The sequence below is a fragment of the Canis aureus genome, chromosome 4 (assembly GCF_053574225.1).
Source record: "Canis aureus isolate CA01 chromosome 4, VMU_Caureus_v.1.0, whole genome shotgun sequence".
Lineage (NCBI taxonomy): Eukaryota > Metazoa > Chordata > Mammalia > Carnivora > Canidae > Canis > Canis aureus.
The window spans coordinates 66259628-66280477 of record NC_135614.1 but is presented as its reverse complement, the minus strand read 5'-3'; the positions used below and the strand labels follow the sequence as shown (position 1 = coordinate 66280477).

Genomic DNA, 20850 nt, shown 5'->3' with positions numbered 1-20850 from the left:
CAGAATCACACCCTGAGCTAAAGGTGGCACTAAACTGCTGAGCCACCCGGGCTGCCCTAAAGATTTTTTAAATTTATTTATTCATGAGAGACACAGAGAGAGATAGAAGCAGAGGCAGAGGCAGAGAGAGAAGCAGGCTCCATGCAGGAGCCCGATATGGGATTCAATCCCGGGACTCCAGGATCATGCCCTGGGCTGAAGGCAGGTGCTCAACTGCTGAACCACCCAGGCGTCCCAAGGAAAACCTAATTTTAAAAAAAAGAACAAAGATATAAAGATGTGTCATAAAGTTTCAAAAAAATTAATGTGTTAATGATACTAGAAAATACAAAGGAATTAATGAAATAAAATAGAATTTTCTTAATTGCAAGTTGGAAAATAATAGTAGTCAGGTTAATAGTTATCACAAATTTGTTTTTTTAATGGATTGGAAGAGAAGAGGAACTATAAGTGTAACACACCTATTAGGTAGGGGTGTTGCTTAATGGACACTCTGTTTAGAGTGTGTGTGTGTGTGTGTGTGTGCATGTGCCCCCAGGTATGTGCATGGATGGTATGTCAGGTTACAATGTAAATTTATTTCTTACTTTGCCCAACTCTATAAAATGTTTGAAAATCACTGAAACAGTAAAGGAACAGAATAGCACATATGAATTTGGAATATGATGAGAATTATTCAGTACAGGGTATTGAGACTTTGGCTATCTATATAAAAATAATAATTTAATAAAGTTAGTGCCCTATCACACACAGTACATAAAACTATTTCAAAAGGATTAAAAACTGAAGGGTAAAAATACTCCTATGAAAATACTTCTGGGGCACCTGAGTGGCTCAGTCAGTTAAGCATCTGCCTTTGGCTCAAGTCATGATCCCAGGGTCCTGGGATTGAGACCCACATTGGGCTCCCTGCTCAGTGGGGAGCCTGCTTCTCCCTCTCCTCTGCCTGCCTCTCCCCCATTTGTGCTCTCTCCCTCTGTCAAATAAATAAAATCTTAAAAAAAAAAACTTCTATAAAAATGATAGGAGAAAACAAAAACAATGAAGCTTCTTTACAATAAAAAACACCATGTAAATGTTTAAAGACAACTGGGAGATAATATTTGCAATTTCAATAAAAAGTACAAATTAGTATCTAAAATATATAGCTGTCTCACATCAAATAAAAAATATATAAACCCAATAGGAAAACGGGATACAGGATATTAACAGACAAACACACATACACATACACATATATATGTCCAACTCCAAAATGCAAACTAAAACAACAGTTATAGAGTTTTTAGTGCTCATGCTGACAAAGACAAAAGAGTTTAATAATATCAAGTGGTGCTGGTCAAGAACTGTGGAGGATTATAGACAAATAAGGCAGTGAGAAAAAGGTAAACTGTTACTTTGGAGGGCAATTTGCAAGTATGTATTAAAATTAAAATATACATAATTCCTAATTCAGCAATTCTACTGTATGGTATTTATCCTAGAGGACTACGCCATCACACCCAGAGAGAGGTATGTAGAAAGAGCTGTTCTTTATTGAATGGCTTACAATAGAAAAAAACAAACTAGGACCCATCAAGAGGAAAATGTCTAAGAATGCTGGTATGTCTATACTGTGCATACAAGTAAGAGAAACAAGGTATGTCCATGTAATATGGCTAGTTCTCAAGAATTAACACTGATTGGCACAAAAATATTCAGAACAATACATATGAATTTAAACCACTAATATTAAGGAATACAAAACAGTGTTACACAGCACTCTAGAGTTTCTATGAATACATACATGCATAAACACACACACACACACACACACATTGAGTAGAGTTTCACAAGAGTTCAGTTGAGACAGAAATAGGAGTGGTCAAAAAGAGCTTTGGCTTCCTCTGACAAGTTGAGTTTTTTATCCCCAGAAATTCTGTCCGGCTATTTTTCAAACATGCTTTATCTCTTTTTTTAATAGCATAATATTTTTTCTCATGTTTTAGTATTATAACTCTATCTACTTTTTCTATAATCTTAAATTCTGGACAATCTAATCCTACTGTTCCTTAGTTGACTCTCAGTCTTGGGGGATACTTCATTGTATTTTATATTTCTGTCTTGTGAGCGAGTCCTCAGTACAGACTCCATAGCCAGAGTAGGCAATGTGTCCTCCATAAATGTTTTTTGTTTGCTTTCCTGCTAATTAACACTTGCCAGACTCATGTTTGTGTTATCTCTCAGCTTACAGGCTTCTGTATAATGCAGGTAGTAATGTAAATTTGCAATCTAAGTGTCATTGAGGACAGGCCTTTGACTTTGAGTACTCAGGGGAGTCCGTTTTTGATTCAGAACAAGGTTAAAACCCAGAAACCAATTTATCATTGCCTGGTGCTGATCCACTGTTGTTACCTACCCCTTCCCACCTCCCAGGTCAAACCTTTTTCGCTGTGTATATAGCCTTCTGGGGGTTATCAGTTCCAGCTTTCTGGAAAGATCACCTTTCTGGGGATTTTCAGTTCCATTTCCCCTCCTTGGTTAGATTCAAGGCCTTATTCTTACATCTGTGGCTTTCAGAACTCAAAGGCCCTATCGACAAACACAAGGAAAACTAATATAACTTTAATTCACAGGCTTGATGCCTGGTCACCAGTTTTGGTCAGCAGAAATTGTCTTTATTTGTTGTGTACTTAGCTAAGTATTTAAAAGAATGTTTGCAATATTTTAAATTTTCTAGGTGTGGTAGGGGAATTTTCAGATTCTCTAATTTACTATATTACTGAAAATAAATTGTTAATATTTTTAAACATCAACTCACTTTTACTTATGAATTAAAAATGCTAAATACATATCAGAGAAACAGAAATAATACTTCTCTGTATGTGCCTTATTGAGGATGTAGCTTTTGACTTATTCTCAAAGACTGGGAAGATTTTGAATGTACACAGCAGACAAGGGAAGGGATAGGATTATAACTGACCAGGTTCCCCTATCCCACTTATGCTAGGAAGTCCCATGCCTGCTACTTAGCACCCTCATCTAACTTTATGGTGAGATTCTTTGTTCAATGTTTACAACCAGTGATTTTTTTTTTTTTTTTTTGAGAGAGAGAGTACGCATGCATGAATGAGGGAGCAGAGGGAGAAGGAGAGAATCTTAAGCAGGCTTCACGCCCAGCATGGAGCCTGACTCAGGACCCCGAGATCATGACATGAGCCAAAATCAAAAGTCGGACACTCAACTGACTGAACCACTCAGGTGCCCCAACAACCACATGATTATTAAATCATTTGTTTTCTCATGTTGAGAGGATGAGGAACTGCTACACAGCTATTCTTTCTGTATAGAGCAGTGGTTCTCAACTGGGTATATTTTTGCCTCCCCAAATGAAATGTGAGTGGCAATATGTGGAGAGGTGCTCCATTGTCACAAGTTGGGAAGAGCTACTCAAATCTAACCAAGGATGCTACTAACCATCCTCCAGTGTCCCCGAATAGTCCTACTGCACCCAGAACAAAGAATTATCCAGCTCAAAAGAACACTATTTCTGCTATCGAGAAACCAAGGTGAAAAAAGTTGTTTGCAGCTACTGCCATTTATATCACTATGGAGGATCTCGCTTTCATTTCTTTCTCTTACTCACTATGAATGTTAGTATTCACTTTTTTTCCCCACTCTGTGCTTCACCAGTTTTCTCATGAGGTATGATGATGATGCCAGTCTGCCTCTGAGAAACATCAACACATTTGAGCCTCCTTGGAGTCATTCTAGGGTCTTGTCTGCTACAAAGTGTCTGAGCAGCCAAATATAAGGAACTCACTATTCTTTTTCTTTTAAAACTAAAAAGTCCAGTTATTTTCTCCCTTCCCAAACCACTAACCCTTTTTCTCAATCTCATGGACCAGGTACCTGGCCCCGGAGTCTGAGAGGTCTTAACACTGACCTTTTGCCTGGCTGGCTCTAGGCAGCATGTCCACCTTTCCTGACCTTAACTAGTCCCCCTAAATTTCACTCCATACCTTTATCTGAATATCTTTTCTTTCGGTGACTGCTTTGTTTAACTCCATGTCTCACTAGAACCTTCCCATGCCAGCTGCTCACATTTCAACAAGGTAAATAAAATTTGTCACTGGGGAGAGCCTACCTCAACATTACGAGGATGGTCAAGAAAACTGCCTGCTGATGTTTTGATTTTAACCTCTTTGGTTAAACCATAACACACTGTATGAGACACCAGAAAACATAACATGCAGAAGGAAAGAATGAAAAATAAAAGTTACAATAAAGAAATGCTTTAATTGCTGTAACACAAACAATTTCAAATTCTGACAGTGGGAAACTTAGTTCAATGATTAAAAAAAAAAAAAAAAAAAAACGACCATTATCAAAAGATAAGTTTTAAAAGCCAGTGATATCAGTAAGGGAAAAAAAAAAACCCTTTTATTCTTAGTGAACTATGCTTTCACTAATATATTTTTTATCTCCGCAAATGCGATTTTTAAAACAAACACATTTAACAATAAGGAAGACAATTAAAATAGTTTTGTTTTCACTGTTACTGAAACTTTTTACATGATTTCAAAATTAATGTAAAAGATACATTTTCAAGGAAAGATAAAGATCTTTCCTTTAAAAGAGATATAATTGTTTTAATAATGCTGTTGAAAGAAATGACTAAGCATTAAGAAAGACAGCATATATAATGATTAAGAGCATGCCCCCTGGTGCCAGACTGCCTGGATTCAAAACCAAACTCCTACCTATCACCTGGGACCTTGGTCAGTTCACTTACTTTCTTTGAACCTCCTTTTCCTCATCTGCAAATTGCAAATAGTAATAGTAACCACTGCACAGGGTTGTTATGAGCACTAAATTAAGTTATATTTAGAAATACATACACATCCTGTGTATATATTTCTAAAGTCAATCCCATTTGTTTGTAAGTAAATAATTAGCAACACTTTAAAAACATAAAATAACTAAACAACCAGGCTTCCGTGAATCAAAGGTCATGTTTCCAATTCTCCCTCTGTTTCCCCAGTCTCTAGCTTCTCTGGTAAGTAAGCTGCTAAGAGGTGGGCCAATGTCATCATGCTGGTCTAAAATGTGCAAGTAATTTATTATATTTGAATCTCTCTACAAGAAACATTTTATCTCCAATTTCTTAAAGGGCCTGAGGGAAAGAGAAAATGGTAAAGACAACGTAGAAATGTAGGTGCAATTCAAAGTAAACAATAATATGACAATATGAAAACATTCCATTCATAAAGTAGGTTAAAAATCCTAGTGATAGCAGTAAGAAGAAAGCCTATGGTTCCTCATAAGGATAGATGTATCTAAAAAAATAAAAAAAATAAAAAAAAAAGGATAGATGTATCTTCAGATTGGACTTCCATATTTCAATAAAGGCAGTTCTTAAGACAAACTTTTTGATGAAAAGGCAACCAGAACAACAACCTACATGAAAATGCAACCATTCACAGCTCAGAAATCCAGTCTTTCAAAATTAATGTCAAATCTTTTCTTTTGTCAAATAAAAAGAAATCCAGATTTATATAACGAGATTTTATTCAAAAACTCTATTGGAATAAGGAAGATGCTCCAAAATTCAGATCTGTCTGATAGCATCTCAAAATCAAACAGAACATGCTTTCCTTTTATAGAGAGGGGTTGGCAGGCTAGCAGGAACTTTTGAGAGGAAATGGGACAAATGAGTGGTGGGGAGCAGGAAGCATGATCAGGCCATGATGAGGCATTAGTGGTTGCTCATACTTGGGATAAATGAGAGTGCAGGGGCCTGGGAGGATGAAAAGCCTGACTAATGTTTGATCAAGCTAAGGCAGACAACTGTGAATACTTGGTCTCTTCATAACAGCAAGAATACTGGTTTTAGTAGTAGTACTACAATAAAAGAGTAGTTAGGATTTAAACCCTCCAAACAGGTTAAGTAAGTAAATAACTAGCCTGATACCAAGCAAAAAAGTCACTTCTTTGTCTCTTCCTGGACACTTAACCCGTTTCCCCCCAGGGTCGTTACTAGGTAAGTAAGGGGTGTGCTGCTGCAAACATCTACCTGGATAGTCAAAGGATTTGCAAACTTATGTTCTCATATGGATGTCTCTTAAAGAAATTTAATCTGACAGAGGAAATTGATAAGTAGAACATGCAAAAAGCAAATAAATAAATACCGTAAGGGTGTTACAATTGGGGTTTGGGTTTTTTTTAAGATTTATTTATTTATTTATTTATTTGACAGAGAAAAGCAGGTGAGCAGCAGGGAGGAGCAGAGAGAAAAGGAGAAGAAGACTCCCTGCTAAGCAGGGAGCCCGAAGCAGGGCTCGAAGCAGGGCTCAATCGCAGGACTCCGGGATCACTACCTGAGTCAAAAGCAGATGCTTAACCGAATGAGCCACCCAGGTGCCCATTAATTACTTTTTACAATCAAGAATAAACTCCAAGTGTTGGAATAGAGACTGAGAACAAACAGTTGTACAAAGTCATAAAAAAATGTTAAGTCTTCCAGTGGGTACACGAATTCCTCCTTCAAAGTAGAGAGATTTGAATGGATGCACTACAAGAAATGATGAAAACTGAAGAGGAGCTGCCAATCGAAATGAACCCTCCCATCTTCTTAGGCTCCCCCTTCTAAAGAGTCCTTCTCAGGTTTCCCACATCTGACCAGCCGACCCCTCCCTGCATGCAGAGCACACTGTCCTCATTGCTATAGACTCCCACATACTATGTTCTAATTATATGAGGTACTGGTGTGTTTCTCCCAGTACCCAGACCATGAGCAAGGATTAATATTTCATGAGGCAAAACACAATGGCTTAATTAAAAATCAAAACTTTTGGGGGCATTGTATTATCTGAAAGGTGAAACACATTTACCAGTCAGTGATATGTTAAGAGTCTCCAAGGAAGGGTTAAAATGTTTTGTCGTCGTTTCTTCTCGGATGGGTAAATTTGTAAAAGGTGACACTGTAAGAAAAAGAAAATGTTATCAAGATGAAAGGACTACAAGCTAGTTTGTAACAGCTAAAATGCCATATAGTATACTATTAATGAAAAATAATGTTTTCAGGAAGCTCCGATGAACTAGATCTCATATTTCACAGATATTTAGAAATACACTGGGCTAATAAATGTGATCACATTTCCAACTTTTTCTATGTTCTTTTTTTTTTTACTGAGAAAACCCTACTGATTTACATCAAATGGCTTAAAAAAAAAAACATTGTCTTATCCTACCATTTGTAGTTTCTTTATAAAACATAAATGAAAACAGTGAAGAATTAAATAAGAATGTCAGAAAGAAGACAGACATTAGGAGACAGAAGGACGATGAATGAACAGACACAAAGAGACCATAATGAAGGACATAAAAAGAGGACAAAGAAGACAAAATGGATGCACAGTGAGTTTCTGCTGTTTGTTCTCCAGCTTCGGTGACAGACCAGGCAAACCTCCATCAAACTGACTTTTGGTTCTCCTTTGTCACTTCTCTCATCTTTTGAAAACTCTTATTTTTTTTAAGATTTTATGTATTTATTCACGAGAGACACACACAGAGAGAGAGAGGCAGAGACAGCGGCAGAGGGAGAAGCAGACTCCATGCAGGGAGCCCACTGCAGGACTTGATTCCAGGACTTTGGGATCACCGCCTGAGACAAAAGCAGATGCTTAACTGAATGAGCCACCCAGGTGCCCATTAATTACTTTTTACAATCAAGAATGAACTCCCAAGTGTTGGAATAGAAACTGAGAGCAAGCAGTTGTACAAAGTCATAAAAAAATGTTCAACAAAAAAAAAAGGCAATGCAAACATAACTTTGGTATCCGATGGGTGATGGGGGAAGCATATCTTTCATTTATATGAGAAAGAGAGAAACAGTTCTTAGACTCAAGGACAGTTAAAAACTGGAAAAATAACTGGATAAATCATGTTATTGACTCAGATGAGTTTACAATATTTTATATTCTAATTATACCTTTAACACTGCTACTAAAAGAGACAACTATTTTACTCATGCTTTACTTATGTTTCCATAGCACTGTCATTGACTCATTTGATAGCATCTTTAATTTCCCTGCGTAAGGGTCTTCCAGTGGGTACACAAATTCTCCCTTCAATGCAGAGAGATTTGAATGGATGCACCAGCAAGAAATGATGAAAACTGAAGAGGAGCTGCCAGTCGAAATGAACCCTGCCATCTTCTTAGGCTCCCCCTTCTGAAGAGTCCTTCTCAGGCTTCCCACATCTGACCAGCCGACCCCTCCCTGCATGCAGAACACACTGTCCTCATTGCAGTAGACACCCACATACTACGTCCTAATTATATGAGGTACTGGTGTGTTTCTCCCAGTACCCAGACCATGAGCAAGGATTAATATTTCATGAGGCAAACACAATGGCTAATGAAAAATCAAAACTTTTGGGGGCATTGTATTATTTGAAAGGTGAAACACATTTACCAGTCAATGATATGTTAGGAGTCTCCAAGGAAGAGTTAAAATGTTTTGTCGTCGTTTCTTCTCGGATGGGTAAACTTGTAAAAGGTGACACTGTAAGAAAAAGAAAATGTTATCAAGATGAAAGGACTACAAGCTAGTTTGTAACAGCTAAAATGCCATATAGTATACTATTAATGAAAAATAATGTTTTCAGGAAGCTCCGATGAACTAGATCTTATACATTCACAGATATTTAGAAATATACTGGGCTAATATATGTGACCACATTTCCAACTTTTTCTATGTTCTTTTTTTTTTAACTGAGAAAACCCTACTGATTTATATCAAATGGCTTAAAAAAACATTTATTGTCTTATCCTACCATTTGTAGTTTCTTTATAAAACATAAATGAAGACAGTGAAGAATTAAATAAGAATGTCAGAAAGAAGACAAGACATGAGGAGACAGAAGGAAGATGAATGAACAAAGAGAGACCACAATGAAGGACGTAAAAAGAGGACAGAAAAGACAAAATGGATACACAGTAAGTTTCTGCTGTTTGTTCTCCAGCTTCAGTTACAGACCAGGCAACCCACCATTAAATTGACTTTTGGTTCTCCTCTGTCACTTCTCTCATCTTTTGAAAATTCTTATTTTTTTTAAGATTTTATTTATTTATTCATGAGAGACACAGAGAGAGAGAGAGGCAGACACTGGAGAGGGAGAAGCAGGCTCCACGCAGGGAGCCCACTGCAGGACTTGATTCCAGGACTTTGGAATCACTGCCTGAGACAAAAGCAGATGCTTAACTGAATGAGCCACCCAGATGTCCATTAATTACTTTTTACAATCAAGAATGAACTCCAAGTGTTGGAATAGAAACTGAGAGCAAGCAGTTGTACAAAGTCATAAAAAAATGTTCAACAAAAAAAAAAGGCAATGCAAACATAACTTTGGTATCTGATGGGTGATGGGGGAAGCATATCTTTCATTTATATGAGAAAGAGAGAAACAGTTCTTAGACTCAAGGACAGTTAAAGACTGGAAAAATAACTGGATAAATCATGTTATTGACTCAGATGAGTTTACAATATTTTATATTCTAATTATACCTTTAACACTGCTACTAAAAGAGACAACTATTTTACTCATGCTTTACTTATGTTTCCATAGCACTGTCATTGACTCATTTGATAGCATCTTTAATTTCCCTGCGTAAGGGTCTTCCAGTGGGTACACAAATTCTCCCTTCAATGCAGAGAGATTTGAATGGATGCACCAGCAAGAAATGATGAAAACTGAAGAGGAGCTGCCAGTCGAAATGAACCCTGCCATCTTCTTAGGCTCCCCCTTCTGAAGAGTCCTTCTCAGGCTTCCCACATCTGACCAGCCGACCCCTCCCTGCATGCAGAACACACTGTCCTCATTGCAGTAGACACCCACATACTACGTCCTAATTATATGAGGTACTGGTGTGTTTCTCCCAGTACCCAGACCATGAGCAAGGATTAATATTTCATGAGGCAAACACAATGGCTAATGAAAAATCAAAACTTTTGGGGGCATTGTATTATTTGAAAGGTGAAACACATTTACCAGTCAATGATATGTTAGGAGTCTCCAAGGAAGAGTTAAAATGTTTTGTCGTCGTTTCTTCTCGGATGGGTAAACTTGTAAAAGGTGACACTGTAAGAAAAAGAAAATGTTATCAAGATGAAAGGACTACAAGCTAGTTTGTAACAGCTAAAGTGCCATATAGTATACTATTAATGAAAAATAATGTTTTCAGGAAGCTCCGATGAACTAGATCTTATACATTCACAGATATTTAGAAATATACTGGGCTAATAAATGTGACCACATTTCCAACTTTTTCTATGTTCTTTTTTTTTTAACTGAGAAAACCCTACTGATTTACATCAAATGGCTTAAAAAACATTTATTGTCTTATCCTACCATTTGTAGTTTTTTTTTTGTAGTTTCTTTATAAAACATAAATGAAGACAGTGAAGAATTAAATAAGAATGTCAGAAAGAAGACAGACATGAGGAGACAGAAGGAAGATGAACAAAGAGAGACAGAGAGACCATAATGAAGGACATAAAAAGAGGACAAAGAAGACAAAATGGATGCACAGTGAGTTTCTGCTGTTTGTTCTCCAGCTTCAGTGACAGACCACGCAACCCTCCATCAAACTGACTTTTGGTTCTCCTCTGTCACTTCTCTCATCTTTTGAAAATTCTTATTTTTTTTAAGATTTTATTTATTTATTCACGAGAGACACACACAGAGAGAGAGGCAGAGACAGCATCAGAGGGAGAAGCAGGCTCCATGCAGGGAGCCCAATGCAGGACTTGATCCCAGGACCCCAGGATCATGCCTGAGCAGAAGGCAGACAACCTCTGAGCCACCCAGGCGTCTCGAAAACCCTTACTGAAGAAAAAGGTAAAAAGGTGTCTACTTCTCATCTTACTCTCCTCAAAACTTCCTTTTTTTTTTGTTTTTTTTGGTTTTTTTTTTTGTTTTTTGTTTTTTGTTTTTTTTTGTACACTGGCTACTATAGAGCACACAGAACTTACCTCCCATAAAAACTACCCCAACTCTATCAAATAAGTCAGAAAAGAGGAAAAGGCTTCTGACTGTAGTCTTGGCTGCATTCTTATGAACTTTTCATTCAATTTATATTAAACCTGAGCCTTTTTTATTTCACTTTCTTAATACTCTGCTCAGAAACTTATTCCTAGTGCAAGATTAGATTTCCAGTTCTTTCTTATGTGTTTGAAAAGTATCATCAGTTAGTGATCACCTAAGCACAGCTTTTACAATACTGCCTAATAAAAAAATATACCTAGCTGAACCTCACTCTGCAATAAGCTGTATTCCAAAGGCTTGACCACTTCGAAGGCAACTCTGGAAGGTGGAGTTCACTTTCTCATAAAATAATTCTTTAATGAATTGATTATGTAAATCATACCACCCTCTGACAATGATTACATAGGAAATAATGCCCTGAGCTTCTCACTGGGCAATCAAGAATACAAAACATTTCTTCCACTGACATCTAATATTCATTCTTTCATATGCTTTGTGTCTCTCTGTCTCTCCATCTCTCTGTCTCTCTCTCTCTCACACACACACACACATACACACATACACGTACACACAGCCAAAAAGGCACCTATCAATACTCTTTTTCTGATGGAAAAAAAAAAAAAAAACCTGTTTTTCCATTCTTGGCCACAGCTCACTCAGAGGTTGTATTTAAGAGGAAATATCTCAGAAAGATGAAAGCAGATGCTATTGGCTTTTGAATAGGAAGCCAGGAGGGTGTGGATGGGAAGGAATGAGCTGTTCTATATCTTCCGCTCTGTGACACTTGCAAAACATAAACTTTGATATCTTTGCTCCTTGCTAGGGACTTCCCTTTTCTTGGCCTCGCCTACTGCCGAGCTGAATATAATTGTGACACTCCATCCCTAAAACAAGCCCATAATCATCTGAGATGGTCCAATATCATTTATTAGTAGTATTATTAATAGTATTCAGACTATCAACAGCAATAAGAAAGTGACATAACCTGAAATAAGTATTTTATTCTTTCTTCTTATTTCATTTAAATAAGTGACTATGTAAGAGCACTGGTACATGCTTGATGCTGGTAAGGAGTATGAAGCTGCATAAACTTGGTCCCAACAGGGCCACATGGATCATAATTTTATCAATTGAGGCCCACAATTTGTAATTGAGAATCATTAAAATCGCAGAGTCCATTCATAGTATTGACTATATAACTAACCCATGTATTTTCCAAGCTGGCAGTGAGCTGCAGAGCCTGATTTACATCTGGTGCTGGAAGAGAGGTGGAGATAATGCCATCTAAATGAGCTCGGAGGCTGAGGTTATTTTGCCATTTCTCAATATCAGGATTGGATAGACGAGCCTACTTGTGTTAGCACAAGAGAAGAGGTGTCTAGACTTGGCTTGAGCAAATCTAAGCTTACAGAGCTGAAGGGATAGGAGGGAAAAGAAAAGACAAGCTTCAAGAATTGGGAAGTTTGGGTAGTTCCAGAATATAGTAGCTGTTATGATCACTTCCCACTACCAGTCCAGATATTAAAAATACAGACATCCATAAACCAGCCACCTCTATACCCTAACTTCATATCCCCTCTAAAGCATTCATCTTGATCAGGCTCCAGATTCCATTGAACAAGTCCCATTGCAAAAGAACATGTGTAACTCTTGTGATTTTTTTATTTTTTTTTTTATTTTTTTGCCTTGAAAAAAGTTCCTGTAAGAGGCAATGTACACAGAATCTTGAGTGGAAAAAGGGCCATTTACAGAAGGTGTTAGAATAGTAAAAGTGAGAAGTTCTTTGTTTAGCCAAGGTATTTTTTTAATCAAAAAACTGAAAATGGGGATCCCTGGGTGGCGCAGCGGTTTAGCGCCTGCCTTTGGCCCAGGGCGCGATCCTGGAGACCCGGGATCGAATCCCACATCGGGCTCCCGGTGCATGGAGCCTGCTTCTCCCTCTGCCTATGTCTCTGCCTCTCTCTCTCTCTCTCTCTCTGTGACTATTATAAATAAATAAAAATTTAAAAAAATCTGAAAATGTAGACCTTTTTGCCTTCAATAGGAGGACAACTGGCAGGAGGCTGATGCAGCTGAGATTTGTGTTTAAAGGAAACTGGCAGGAGAATCAGGCAGATGTGGTTTGAATACTTCCCCGAAAGGAATAGGCTAAGTCACAAAAAGAAACACAAAATGGAGAGGCAGGAATTTGGTAGCTTAATCCAGATTCTGCCTCTGACTTGTTACCCGGGGTTTCATTTCATGGAGAAAAAAAGGAGGATCAAAAAAGTCTAATATTGAGTAGTGGTGCCAAGATCATAGCAAACATTCCTCAAGTTATCACGCTCACCCCTTTCTTAATCATTGCGGGAAACTTTCCACTAGGCATTCTTTTACAGTTTGTGGCAAAAATGCCACATAAAAGAGTAACATCTAATAGTTTTTCTAAAGATGAAAGATTTCTCTCCTTCTGTGGGGGCAATGGGTCAGGAGGGTGTTGCATCAAAGAGATGAATAACAACCTAATTTTCACCTATTATTAGTTCATGTGAGATAGCAAAATGGTCTCTACTTAAATATCTTTCACATATTACATTTTAAAACAGACATTGTTAGATGGGTTTATAATTTATCCTATTAATATTTTTAAAAGAAATAAACATGCTATAATTTATACATAAAATTTATTTATGTAGCATTTTCACATCTTAAATTCTGATGCTCCATTACAACTGAAATAAACAGAATTTAAAAAAGAGGATAGGTAACACTAAAACACTGCATTGGGTCTTGTGCTTTTCTCTAAATCAGAAAATAAGTTCAACCATACCTCTGGTTAATAATAAGCATTTTCTCTAAATCCTCCCAAATCTCTTTATTATATTTTACAATCTTGGAAGAGTCTGGACTTCATTTAGAGAAAGCTATAAGTAAAAGCTATTATTAGGATAAATATTCTCTTTTTTCTCTCCTCCATTAATGTATTGATTGTTATCAATGTTTATAATTAACATTATCTTTAATAAATCTTAATTTTAGCATTCTGATACACAGCATTATAAATGTACAGCACAATTACAAAAACACTATAACCTAAAAATGGATAATATATACTATTTACAAAAGAAAGGTCTGGAATTCAGAATATATTTCCTCATGGAAGCAATGCTATATATAACCATGAGATCCTATGCCAAATTGTTAAAGCCATGATATGGCTAAACTATAGCATTAAAATATTTACTTACCAATATATTTAATAAACAGTGCTTTTAGAGTTCTACTTCTGGAATCTAGAAATACAGTATTCCTATCCCCTGTCTGTAATGGCAGTAGCAGAAAGAAGGGGAGAATAAGGTTATATTGATTCCCAGACACTATAATCCACAGAGAATTTGTCACGAAAAGGTTTGGCAAGAAAATAAATTCCTGATGGGGACATTTATAAGTTATATTTTCTAAGTCAGGGACAGATTAAAACAAACAAACAAACTGGAAGCTCATATTTTTTCTACATAGAATGAGAACCATTGGGCAAAAAGGCCATATTTAGGAGCACCCGGGTGGCTCAGTTGGTTACCAACTCTTGATCTCAGCTCAGGTCATGATCTCAGGGTTATAAGATGGAGCCCCATTCTGGGCTCCACGATGGGCATGGAGTCCACTTAAAATCTCCCTCTGCCCTCTCCCTCTGCTCCTCCTCACTCCACTTGCACACAGGCATACACTCTGTCTCTTAAACAAAAAAAGCCATTTTTAGACTAACATCAAAGAAAAGAAAGAAAGAAAGAAGAAAGACAGACAATTGTGGAACAATTAAAAAGCTTAAAAACAAGAACAATGTGCACTTTTACAAAGCCTTGTAAAACTTGGTCCTATTGAAATATAAACAAATTGATCTTTTCTTTTGAATAGAATTACTGCAATAAAATATATTTCTAAGGGCAGTATAAAAACTCTTGTTTCAAACCACTTCAAAATAGTCACTAAGTCTTTTCTCTGTTCAGTGGTTCTCAGCTGGGGCTGACTTTTGCCCCCCACAGGACATTTTGCAAAGTCCGGAGACATTTGGATGCCACACCTTGGAGGAGGTTACTACTTGTATGGAATAGGTTACAACAGTTTCCTAGAACTGCAGTAACAAAGTACCACAAATGTGGCTGCTTCAAACAACAGTTTATCCTCTTGTGGTTCTGGAGGCTGGAAGCCTGAAATCAAAGTGCAGGGCTTTGCCCCCTCTGAAGGCTCCCTGTAAGTATCTCTCCTTGCCTCTTCCTAGCTCTTGGTGGTTGCCAGCACAGCAGTCCTTTGCATTCTTTGGCATATAGCTGCAGCACTCCAGTCTTTCAGATGATTTAGGGGAAGAATTCTTTATTCTGTACTTGAAAGTCTTTTGTTTGAGATTTTTTGAAAAGAAGCAAAAAGCAATGGCTCCATCTTTACATGATCATCTTCCCTCTAGATGTGTCTGTCTCTACATCCAAATCTCCCTCTCGTTTCTTTCATGGAGATCACAGTCATTGGATTAAGGGTCTATCCTAATCTTGCATGACCTCTTTTTAACTTGATTCCATCCTCAACGACTGTACTGTCAAATAAGGTCACATTCAAGGGTACCAACAGTCAGGACCCAAACATAACATTTTGGAGACAGAACTCACCCACTGCATAGGAGAGGCCAGAGATTCTGCTAAGCATTCTTCAATGACAGCCCCTCATGACAGAGTTCTCCAGCCCCACATGTCAATAATGCCAGGGTTGAAAAACCCTGATTTCAAAGCAGGTATATCCTCAACTCTGATTCTTCAGTGTGATGATTTTCAATAATCTTCAAATGGCCCTGTGGCTCTAAGGTCGTGTTCTATATACTTTAAGTGTAGATATTTTATTTTTTTTATTTTTATTTTTTTAAAGATTTTATTTATTTATTCACGAGAGACAGAGAGACAGAGAGAGAGGCAGAGATACAGGCAGAGGGAGAAGCAGGCTCTATGCAGGGAGCCTGATGTGGGACTCGATCTCGGAACTCCAGGATCACACCCTGGGCCAAAGGCAGATGCTCAACTGCTGAGCCACCCAGGTGCCCCTAAGTGTAGATATTTTAAAGCAAGGACATTTCTTGCCACCCTATTTTGCCAGCCACACCCTCCTGCCAGGGACCTATTCTGAGGACCTTTTACAGAGAGGCACTAAGTGCTGCATGGAGTTTTGAAATGCAAACCAGAAAACCCGTTACGGCTGTTAGCTAGCTCCAGACTTTTGGCTACATCATGAAAGCACTTTGGGTTTCAAGATCAATCAAATGGGAGTTCTAAATTCCCTTTCAGGATCTCAGAAGTATGTCATTATAAGGCTATAAAAAAAAGATTCTATCTTGGGAGTAGAGATACATTACTAATAATATAATCACAACTTTAAAAATTGCAGGAAAATGTTATTTTCAATAAAAGAATAACACCATTTTCAAAGATCACATTATTTCTACACAGACAATATATTATTTGAGATATTTTATTATGTGTGAACAGTTACTATGTTTTATTAGGATTAGTGGGGTTACTTTTAATAAAATGTTGTGAAGGGTTTTTTTTTTCTCTTCTTTTTAAGATTTTATTTTCAGTAACCTCTACATCCAACGTGGGGCTGGAATTCACAACCCTGAGATCAAGAGTCGCATGCTCCATTGATTGAGCCAGCCAGGTTTTTCTCTTCTACGTCACTGTGTGTGTCCCAAGTTGTTTATTTCTATGGTTCACATTATATTGTGAAATATGGGAGGCCAGTAATACAAAAGCAATTTCAAAAGAGTACAATCCAGGACAAACAGCTTCCACGCTTAATCTGTTTGAGGACAAATACTCCTTTGGAAAATGGTACTTAAATAAAATTTTTTTTTTGTACTTAAATAAAATTGATGACAGTTTCTCAACTCTCATTATGGCTTAATGTCTATGTTAATTAAAGTTTTCTCAGAAAGAGTTGAAATTATTTTTGCTTCTTTACAAAAGATCTTAAACAAAAGAGTTTCAAGTACAGAATAAAGAATTTGTCCCCTGAACCACCTGAGAATAAGCTGCTGACCTGATGACTCATTCCCCTTCTAAAACATGAGTGTACATTCCCAGAAAGGACCTACCCCCACCCCCAAACACACACTTCGTCCCAACATCACCAATAAAGTTGGGAAATTAACATTTACAGATTACCATCTCGTCCCACACCTCATCGAAGTTTCAACAGAAGTCATTAAGATGTACTTTTCAGCCAAAGATTGCAGTTCAGAATCACATGTTACCCTCAGCTGCCATGTCCCCTCTGTTCTCCCTCACTCTGTTTCAGCTTTAGTAATTCTTGACTTTTAAGACCAGTATAGTTCCAGTATGGTCATGTTGTAATATAGTTAGATATGGAGTAGACCTTTGGCAAATATATTACAGAGGTAATATTGTGTTCTTCTCATTGCATCTTATCAGATGGCCCCTAATTTTTATTCTTCTCTTCATTAATGGTTTTTACTTTGATCATCTGTTTAAACTGGTATTTCCCAGACTTATCCAGAATGAAGTTGTTCTTTTTCCCTTTTCCTTAATACTACTTTATGAATTTTGTAGGAAATTACTTTAAAACTATGTAATATTTTGTGCCTCATCAAACTTCCATTTGATTCATTTAATTGCTTTATATCAGTATGTACTCATGAATACTTGTAATATTCAATGGCCATTATTCAGTGGATACTAATGGAGACAAGTCCATTAGTAGTATTATTTATGCTGATGTTCTGTTTGTCCCAGATCTGTCCAGCGGGAGCTCTTTGGCTCTTGTATACTTTTGACATGGCACATCATTCTTTGAGCACTTCACTGCTCTCTGGCACAAGAGGTTCAGGGCTTGTCTTATATTTTCTCCTCCCTATCATAAAATCAGCCATTTCTCCAAGAAATCCTAGTTACCATTAATAAAGAATGGTATACAGAATCAAGATCTGACTCATCATCACTATTGGGAAATCGTTGCTCCACCCCAGTGGATGTGTATGTATATCCATACACACACATATACACACACACGTGAAGGGTATAATATACATACATATATAAATATGGGACATATATATGCATTATACATATATTTACACATATACACATTTATAGCTATGCATCTGTTTAAATAGAAAGAGACACGAAAGATAATGACAGATCTGAAGTCATGAATTCATGCTGTCAATTGCAATCCAAACACCACAAGGTTCATGCTAGTTTTACCCCTTTCTTTATTTTCTTCTTCTCTAGAGAAAAACCTGGATCCTGTTATTGTTGCTGGCTTTACTTGTTTGCTCAGTCTCCCATTGCCAGTGCCACTCTTGGCCCCAAAGAAATGTCTTACTCATCCACTCTGGCTCCAAAATCCTCCACTGCTTGGTCTTCTGCATGCTTTACTTACATCCCCTGATAAGGATCAGACACCACAATGTTGGGCTGCCCCTGTGTAAAAGTGCCTGTCACTCTGCTCAGTTCTGAGGCCCAGATGTAGGCCATCCCTCTGCAAGAGGGCCCACCTCACTGTGCTCAGGCTCTAATACTCCACATGAGGCCACTCCCCTACCTGGAAGCCATCCTGACCTGGGACCCTCTGGCTTCCTTCACAAAGGAGGTTGCCTCCCTACATTCCCCAACCTAATGACTATAGGACCCATTCCCAGAAGGAAGAGAAGGAGATGGGGATAAGCAGTGGGAACAAAAGAACTAGAACAGGAAGAGCCAGTTGAAACTAATGCTTCATAAATTTTTTCATAATTTTAAATGTGATGATAAATTAGGGTCACAATTTCGGTGCATCAAATACAACTCCATTAAAGATAAGGTTATAATTAATCTCTTCCTTTAAACAGTTTAAATGACTCGAAACTGCTAAAACACTGCTGAAGTTTTCTACTTAGACTAACACAATGTCAGGAGCATGTAGGTGCTTGAATAATATTTATTCTCATAAATATTTATTGCTAGGCAATTGCTGTGTGTGTATGTGGGATGGGAAGCGTCTCTAGAAAGTGGTTGATCAAGAGAGTGTATAAGCAATGTCCTCCAGAAGCTAAAAATGATCTTTCCAAGTGACTCCACTGCAAACACATTTTTCAAAAGATAAACATCAGCCATTCCCTCAATTTGTTCTACATCAGAGTAATAATAACGATGTTTAAATATTCCCACTTATCTAATATCTGCTTTTATAAAGTTATTTTACCTTTCTTAATTGAAACAGCTTAAAAGAATTAAGGGGAGTCCTTGTGCCTAACTTTATTCTAGAATTCCAAATATGGTAGCACGCCCTTCACCCAAATCAAGCATTTATATCCACACACTGTACTCTGTCAGTGGTTCCAAACTTTCATAGACATATCCAGTTATCTCAGAGAGAGAACTGAGTATTGTGTTTAAGAAAACAGGCATTGGAGGGAGTACCTAGCTGGCTCAGTGGATAGAGCAAGCAACCTTTGATCTCATGGTCATGAGTTCAAACCCCATGTTGGGCTCAGAGTTTACCTAAAAAAAATTTTTCTTTTATTCATTTATGATAGTCACAGAGAGAGAGAGAGAGAGAGAGAGGCAGAGAGAGAAGCAGGATCCATGCACCGGGAGCCTGACGTGGGATTCGATCCCGGATCTCCAGGATCGCACCCTGGGCCAAAGGCAGGCGCCAAACCGCTGCGCCACCCAGGGATCCCTAAAAAATTTTTTAAAAATAAAGAAAGCAGGTGCTGAAGTCAGACTAAACAAATAAATTTATAAATTCCAAGATCCTCATCCAAAAGTCAGAGACAGGGATCCCTGGGTGGCGCAGTGGTTTAGTGTCTGCCTTTGGCCCAGGGCGTGATCCTGGAGACCCAGGATCGAATCCCACGTCGGGCTCCCGGTGCATGGAGCCTGCTTCTCCCTCTGCCTATGTCTCTGCCTCTCTCTCTCTCTCTATGACTATCATTAAAAAAAAAAAAAAAAAATTATACTCTTTAAAAAACAAAAGTCAGAGACAGTAAATGCTAACCCATAGGGTTGTATTCTGCACAGTGCAATGCCTGGCACATAGTTGTTAAATAACAAATACGATAAATTATAACCATTTTTTATTATTAAAATTTGGCCCAAAGTCTTAGGCTTATAGAACCTATTTCCAAGTAGTTCAAAGCACCTAGAAACAAAACAGCCATAAACTTCATAACAGCCTTCAGCAAAGAGGAAACTGATCTCACAGAGATCTGTACAGAGTCTATAAAAATGAGATAAGATTACCCCACAATTTTTAATTCTGCCTTAAAATGAGATGCTAACTTCATGCCTTTCATACAGCACATCATTCTACAATTTTAACTTAAGGGGAGCTAAAAGGCCAAGAGTGACCCTACACATACACAGACACTTGCTATACCTACATACATCATCCCATTTATTTGCAACTTTGTTCACTTATTCCACTTTCATTTGTTTCCTGCTTTTTTTTTTTTTTCTCTCTTTAGAAGTCTGCTTTGAATGTCAATTTAAACGTGACTCCCTGCTACCAACAGTATAAATATTTGCCCAATAGGGCACTCTCTAGGCCATTATAATTTTAAAGCAGTGGTTTTCAACCTGCTTGGGATCACATGATTAAAAATCGCATGGGAGCTTTTAAAGTACCTAATGTCCAGACTAAATCTCAGGCCAGCTGAATCAAAAATTTTGAGGGCAGTAACCAGCTACCAATTTTTTTAAAACTCCAGATAATCCTAAGAGAGCCAAGTGGAGAACGACAGTTCTAGAACTCAACCAGAATGCAGTGGTCCTCAGAGCTGCAAGAGTCTTAAGTGAA

The 20850-nt window shown here is 37.7% G+C and overlaps 1 protein-coding gene across 1 annotated transcript in view; it reads right to left on the bottom strand.

Annotated features, from left to right (window-relative positions):
• Nucleotides 1-20850, bottom strand: part of EMB (embigin) — a 53592-nt gene that overhangs the window by 31376 nt on the left and 1366 nt on the right. The window contains exons 2-4 of the mRNA XM_077896020.1: nucleotides 10033-10122; nucleotides 8457-8546; nucleotides 6873-6962 (exon numbers count right to left, since the gene is read on the bottom strand). Of these exons, the coding sequence (XP_077752146.1) occupies nucleotides 6873-6962; nucleotides 8457-8546; nucleotides 10033-10122 (270 nt within the window). The remainder of the gene's footprint in view (nucleotides 1-6872; nucleotides 6963-8456; nucleotides 8547-10032; nucleotides 10123-20850) is intronic.